General features: G+C 37.1%; 1 protein-coding gene across 1 annotated transcript in view; it reads right to left on the bottom strand.

The window, feature by feature from the left end:
* Positions 1–606: 606 nt before the first annotated feature.
* MSH2 (mutS homolog 2) overlaps positions 607–6,961 on the bottom strand; it is a gene marked incomplete at its 5' end in the record, with an annotated part of 27,363 nt that continues 21,008 nt past the window's right edge. Inside the window, 2 exons of the mRNA XM_009706968.1 lie at positions 607–1,014; positions 3,471–3,643. Of these exons, the coding sequence (XP_009705270.1) occupies positions 844–1,014; positions 3,471–3,643 (344 nt within the window). The remainder of the gene's footprint in view (positions 1,015–3,470; positions 3,644–6,961) is intronic.

The following is a 6,961-nucleotide window of genomic DNA, read 5'->3' on the forward strand; positions in this document are numbered from 1 at the left end:
TTAAATATAGGTAAAGTGTTCTTAAACTACAATTGAAAATGCTAAATGTCAAGGAGAATATAAACTTGTATCTACATGCTTCCAAACTGTCTCAGTGCGAGAAGTACATTAGATAAAAATCAATGCGTTCTTTCTTTGTAGGCAGACCTCACAAATCATGACCAACTCCAAAGTTCCAGTTAAACTGTAACTTCACCCCAGCCTCTGCTTACATTACAATACCACCAAAATATGCAGGAGTTATCACCACTCAGGCATGAAGAGCAGGCTCGTAGCATATTTGACTCAAGCATTACCATCCGCACAGCAAACAGAAAAAAAAAATCCTGCCCACCTCCCACAGGTACACATGCAAAAAATTGACAATAAATCACTTAGATCAGATGCTTCTTTCTAATGAAGTGCTAATATAGCATTACTAAAACTTCACTGAATTAATGTAATTGCATCATACAAAAAAAAAGAATCACTGTATAGGACAGATTTTGTGCATGCACTGTTGCTTTTCAAGGCTGTGGTAGTTGTATGCCATCTCAATTGTTATACTTTCTAGCACACTTTTCTGGTAAAATATTACGCATTTTGTTTGTATAGTCAATAACTCTCTCAATACTGAAAAAGCATTTTATTGAAAAGTTCTAAAAGGACACAATGATCACAACTAAAGCAGGAATCTGGCACAGAACGTGCTCAGAATTTTTTACAAAATAATTACAATCCAAGAAAAAAAATGCCTACATAAATCAGTACAAGTATCATGAACTATAAAAGCTACGAGACAAAATAATGATAGTTCTTCCATGTAAAACATGCTTCAAGAACTGTATCCTGTTCTCACACTTTTCATGATGCAACTTTTGTTCGGGAAATGATTTCATTCACAAAACTGTTGTTCTTTGCCAACACATCATTTCTCAGCTGTTTCAGCTTGATTTTGATGTCGTCTTCTGACATATCTGTCAGGGGCAATGCTTTCACTTGACAAAGAAAATCCTGAATTATCTTTTCACCTTCCTGAAATGGAGGGAGGAGAAGGAAAAGAAAACAGAAAGGATGTTTAGATTGCATGCAGACTTTTTCCAAACTCCCCAAAGATACAAAGTTTATTCACCACTAGAAACTTTTTGCAGGCAAAACCCACAGTTATTTTTTGCACTTGCTATCACGTTCTCAACACCAGAACAATCCAGTTATAATTGTATCAGGAGTTCTTTCCCCTTTCAATCCATGAGCAAAAAGCATCAGCTGATCAGCAGAAATACAATATTTAACACTGAGAGCTCCTATATATGTTCCACATTTAATTCCAGTGTGCAACCACAGTAGCTGAGGATTGCTAGCAATAACAGTATCAGAGTGGCCATGTTACCCAAACTAGTTACTTTTTTGAGGAATTGTAAATCAAAACAATGTGCAAAAGGAAAGAACGAATTGTAACCAAGCAACTGGAGACTGGCCGTCACTAAGGAGAACAGATGATAATTAAGCTTTATGCATATGCTTTTACACAAACAGGCAAAGTGGAACTTTGCAACAATCTGAACTGAGTAACAAGACCAAACATTTCAATGAACACTAATCAGGAACCCTGTATTAGAAACAACTTGCCCAGAATACGGAATTTTGTCTAGTCCTCTGCATTTTAGAACCCTACTACAAAGTTTTTGTAGGTTTCTTTTATCATTTAAGACTAATGCAGTATGCCTTCAGTGCAGAAGTCTCTGAAGGACTTGGAAATGTAACAAACACGTATTTCTCTCTAAACACGATGTTAACGAAGGCAGACAAATTGCCTAGGTGAGACATCTAAAGCTATGCCACTCTATTGCCTAGAGTGTTTATGAAATACGTATTACTGAAATATCCAAGAATAAAACATGATGCTGTATTTGTCAGAAGTGTTTGCCACGTCAATTTAATTTACACTAACTTAAGACCACACAGCCAGATCCGACTAATCTGAAAAAACTTCACCAGGATACCTAGCAAGCTGGCAAAGGAAAGGTAATCGTGGAGCAACTGAAGTAGTTGGAGGGAGAACCTCCTGGCGCTAAAAGGTAGGACAAACTAGAGATCGCTCATCCACAACACCAGATCCACTTACTGAGCCAAGAACAAATGCAGATGACCTCTAAAACTGAAAATAAAGTTAACAGATAACAGCCTCTGTCTAGAGCAAAGGCTTTTTAACCACAGAAAGTGCTTTGGATATGGACTAACACTTCAAGGCTTCCATATACTGGAGTATTACCAAGATTGCCACTGATGTATAGGAGGAGATAAATGACTTAACAAGGCTGTGAAGTTTCAGGCCAACTGCTGGGACACAGAACTAAGATCTGTAAGCAGATTTATATGCATGCAGCATGGAGGACCTGACTATTGGCAAAAAAACAACTGCAAGTCATAAGGTAGCACGTGGATTTCCTAGGAGGCTGCAACAGATGTCACTGTAAGGACTCTTAATCTGGCAAAAAGACAACACAGGCTATTCTGAAAAAGCTTTCTGCAAGCTCTGGTTTTCCTTTACGCTACCTGTTAATGAAGCTTCTTTTAAGAGAAAGCAAAGGGAAAAGGGAAAAAACAGTTCACTCAAATGACTTTACACAGCTGTATTATGCACTATAGACATGATCAGGAGATGTGGGTTTCCTCAACTTGTGCTTGAAGCCTGTGCAAAGTCAAGAGCATTTTACTTCTCAGTCGAGAAGAGAGAATCAAGCTAAAAGTCTCATGTGTAAAATGGAAAGAACTTTATTGATATCTATAAATCAGACATTCCAGGTCCAAATTGCCATGTCCTTCAATTTGATTGGCTTGTGAGACCTGTTAGTACTGATGGGACATGGAAGGCCACAAAGGAGAAAGCTGTGTACTCAGCTTTTCTCAGATGCGAACAGATCTGAACATGTTCCTGTTGAGCTTCAAGAAATCAGCACTAAGGAGCCCTCAAATAAGGGGGAGCAAAACCAGGTGCAACGTACCTGCGCAGCCAAGAATAATCTAAACAAAAGCTATTTGTTTTAATTGAAGTCCCAAGAAACACTGCATATAAATTAAGTAGCCAACAAAAGTGATGAACACAAAATTCTAGCTTGGTTCACGGCATAAAGAAAACCCCACAGGACAGTTAGAGACATGGTGCCTTGTATGACTGCGGTTGTCTGCCAATCATATAAACTGCTGATCATTATTCTTTAACAAAAAAAAAAAATCAGTTTCCTTCTCATGACTGTATTTTTAGATAAAATTCTTGCCTACGTTAACTTGAAATGAATCTAAACCAAAACCCACTACACCCTTGAACGTCTCTTCAACTCCTAATGACCTTCCTATCTAAAACATTTTGTTATGGAAAAATGAGATTATAGTTAATTATCCTCAAACTTTGGGGGACTCTGAATCCTTAAACTATTTTGCTTGAGCTATTCCAGCTAAAGAAATTAGAAAAAGCATTCCTGATAGCAAACCTCTAAATCCCTGTAGAATTTCTTGGCTGGTGGCTCTCCTTCAGATTCGTTGGACTTGCCAATGTTCTGAAACTCCTCCAGCTCCAATGCTTTCTCTCTTGCACTTTCTATCACATGTTTTGGGAAAGCTGCCAACTCTGCTACATGTATTCCAAAACTCTGGTCACAAACACCTGGATGCAAAGAAAAAAAAAAAATTAGTAAAAAATTCTTAAGAGATAATAATGCTACACAGAGATTATATGAACAAACTTGTAATAGTTCTCCGTTCTGAAGAATTAAGTGCATGACATCGTTTGGTTCTCCCAGCACTTTCTGATTCACCTTTTGGACTAGACATGGTAACACAGACTAAAGAATATGCTCTTACTTAATTAAGCTCTCTTAGAGCAGTAATTGCAGAGCTCCAAAGTGCTTGAGGAAGAAAGGGAAAACTCTTCAGGCAGAAAGAATTTCCCTCTAGTACTTGAATGAAATTGAATAATGGTTTTTATTAAAGTACTTCAGCACAGTCTGCAGAATATAGTCATTTGCATCATTTATTTTCCTTAATATGCATCTCCCACATTTTTTACTATATTTATATGAATACATACGTGTGTATATATATAAAAATACAAAAAATGTTGCGTTCTCAATCATCCTCCACCTCTGCATCTGTACCACATAACTCCTCAGTCTCCCAGAGTCATCTTTAATTGTAACAAAACCTTTCAACTTTACACTTACTTCAATTAATACACTATTCATAACATTTAGTTGAGAAAGGAAAGTTCTCATAATTGCTCAAAATATGTCAATTATACACAGTTACATAAAATAATTTTCACTTCAATATCAAAAGCTCTCTGATACAATCTGTCAACTCCATTCCTTCACATTACCATAATTCTGATTGGTCACCACAAATATTACTACATCCTTTTCATTCTGGTCTCCAGCAAAGAGTTACGAATAAATGAATTATACATGTAAAATGATACTTAACTAATCATCTATTAAATACTGGGTAACTGAAGAACAGGTAAAGGAAAACTTTGCATTTAGATTTCTTTCCTGTTTTATTAACCTTGTAATCTCAGGTTTCTTAAAGGAAATTAAGGTTTTTAAGCAGAAATTAGTCATCTTAATTTTGTATTTGTATTAAAATCACACACCTGCCCAGACACAAAGCTAACTCAGGTTTCTGCTCAGAGAATTCTGAGCAGAGGCCTGGAAAACAGTACTTTCTGTGTCTCCTCTTCCAGTGATTCTGTCACACTCTTGAAGCATTAAGACAGGGACAAAAATACTGTATAGAAGTTTCTTGTCATGCATTTCAGATTTAGTTATACATTTCAAATGACATGAAACTTGTTTCAATATATACAGCTGTATCCGAGCTGCCTATACTCAACATCCTTGCTTCAACAACGTAATTCTTCCAAATGGGGAAAGAGCAAAACACTAAATGCAAAAAACTTATGTGAAAGACATCCAATTTGAGACCAGGTATTTTAAGATGAAGATTTCAGTGTTGTATCTCATCTGACACAGGCTTAAGAAGATAGATACAAGCTATTGTGTCTCTATGCTCAATAGCACTTCCAAGAAAACCAATCGGCTGAAAAGACACTGCATGTACAAAGAAAAGATGTGTATGACTGAAAATGGCAAAACCGATTGAAGAAAAATATGAAACTGGGCTCCTAAAGTTTTCACCAGGACCAGAATGGGTAAGTTTAAAAAAAAAAAAAAAAAAAGGAGGGGAGGGTGGGAGGGAATATTAGAGGTTTTTATCATAAGAGTTGCTATTCCAAGGGATTTAAAAGGTAGAAGGTTTAGATTTAGTGTATATTACTTCTCTCCCTAACCCAAGTACTCAAAATAAGGCACTAAATAAAGATGGCTTTGAAGGTACTGTACATCACCAGCTCTTGCTGCATTCAACACACTCATAGTTCCAATGTACACTTGCAGCAATTTATGGCTATACTTGTCTTCAGTTCCCACGCCACACTAAGTCCTATTGTTTGCATTGATTTGAGTAAGGCATTCAGAGGGGTCTGAACCTTCACGTGGTACAAGGAGCTCAACGTGTGCTGGAGAAGATGGGAGACAGCAAACTGCGAAAGAACCACAGACGCTGCCTCTCCACTGAGCAGGTTGGGTACCAGGGCCACAGCGCTTTGGGCTAACACTCAGAAGCAAAGCCTGGGCATTGCCGAGGAAAACTGCACGAAGAGAGAGAAGAACGTAGGCCATTTCTAAGGAATAAAGATCTCCAAAGACAAGGACACAGTTAAAAGAAACAAGACTGTGGCAGCCAGAGGTACACTAACCAGCTTTAAGTAGACTCTCAGTAAAGCCAGAGGAGAGCAGTACTTCTGGTCATGCTTTGATTCCCCTTATTCAGAGCAGTCTCCCAGCTTTACAGAAAAGTACCCAAAACCAAATTGCAAGACTATAGCCATAGGGGAATACAAAATTAGAAGTGGTTATACAAGTAATCAAAGGGCAAGAAATGAAGTCATTTCATGGATTTAAAACCAGAAGAAATGAGTAAGAAATAGTCAATTAGTAATGTCATAGGAGTAAAACTAGCATGGTACCACTTGAGTGAGGCTCAGATCAGGGGATAATAAAGACACATTTACCAATTATCTAAAGACACTTAAAAGTATGGTGATAGCCTATGAAGATTATAAAAATTATCTTTAAAATCACAACAATAAAATTTAGTAAGTGGACAGCATATTAGATACATTTCAGAACAATATATACCAGGAGGAGTGAACTGAAAAGTCCTAAATTGGCTAACAAAATCAGGAAATACTGGAGAGAGTTCCAGGATAACACATACTGAATATGCACTGATCATGAAAAGTGAGTTATTAGGAGGAACTAGGCAAGTGAAAGCAAGTATTTGGTTTTGCGTCAACATGACAAAACAGCTTTTAAAATCAGGAATGAAGTTCAGCAATTGTACCTGTAAGATTAAATCCTAAACTAAAAAGATAAGCAAACATCAGTCTCCAGGATTTGAAATATGAGACAAGGGCTACCTCCTTAGCCTTAACAAGAATGAATGATACTTAGTAATTGTTTTAGTAAAGATAACAGCCTAATTCCTCAAATAGCTATTCCTTATTTGAGACAAAGCCACTCCACGAGGTAAGTTCTTGATCGGATCCAGTATAGCCACAGTGTTCTATAGCAACCATGTTCTATCCATCCGAGCGTCATCTAACTCATTCCTTCATTGTGGAATTCAGAAAAGGAAAATTAAGAGGTATTTTTAAGTGAAAACATAGCGTAACAGTATTCTGTCCACATTTTAAATCAAAATCTCAGTCCAGAGGTTGGCAACCTAACTGAAATGCACTTATGGGAACAACAAAAATCACTGTAAAGTTTATGACTACATTAGAATGCCTCAAATGACCACACTTTGCAAGCCACAGTTACACAGTCCTGCTTTATTTAGCATAAAATATAAGCTCCTGCTGGAG

Source organism: Cariama cristata, unplaced genomic scaffold (assembly GCF_000690535.1).
Source record: "Cariama cristata isolate BGI_N322 unplaced genomic scaffold, ASM69053v1 scaffold6199, whole genome shotgun sequence".
NCBI classification, from domain to species: Eukaryota; Metazoa; Chordata; class Aves; order Cariamiformes; family Cariamidae; genus Cariama; species Cariama cristata.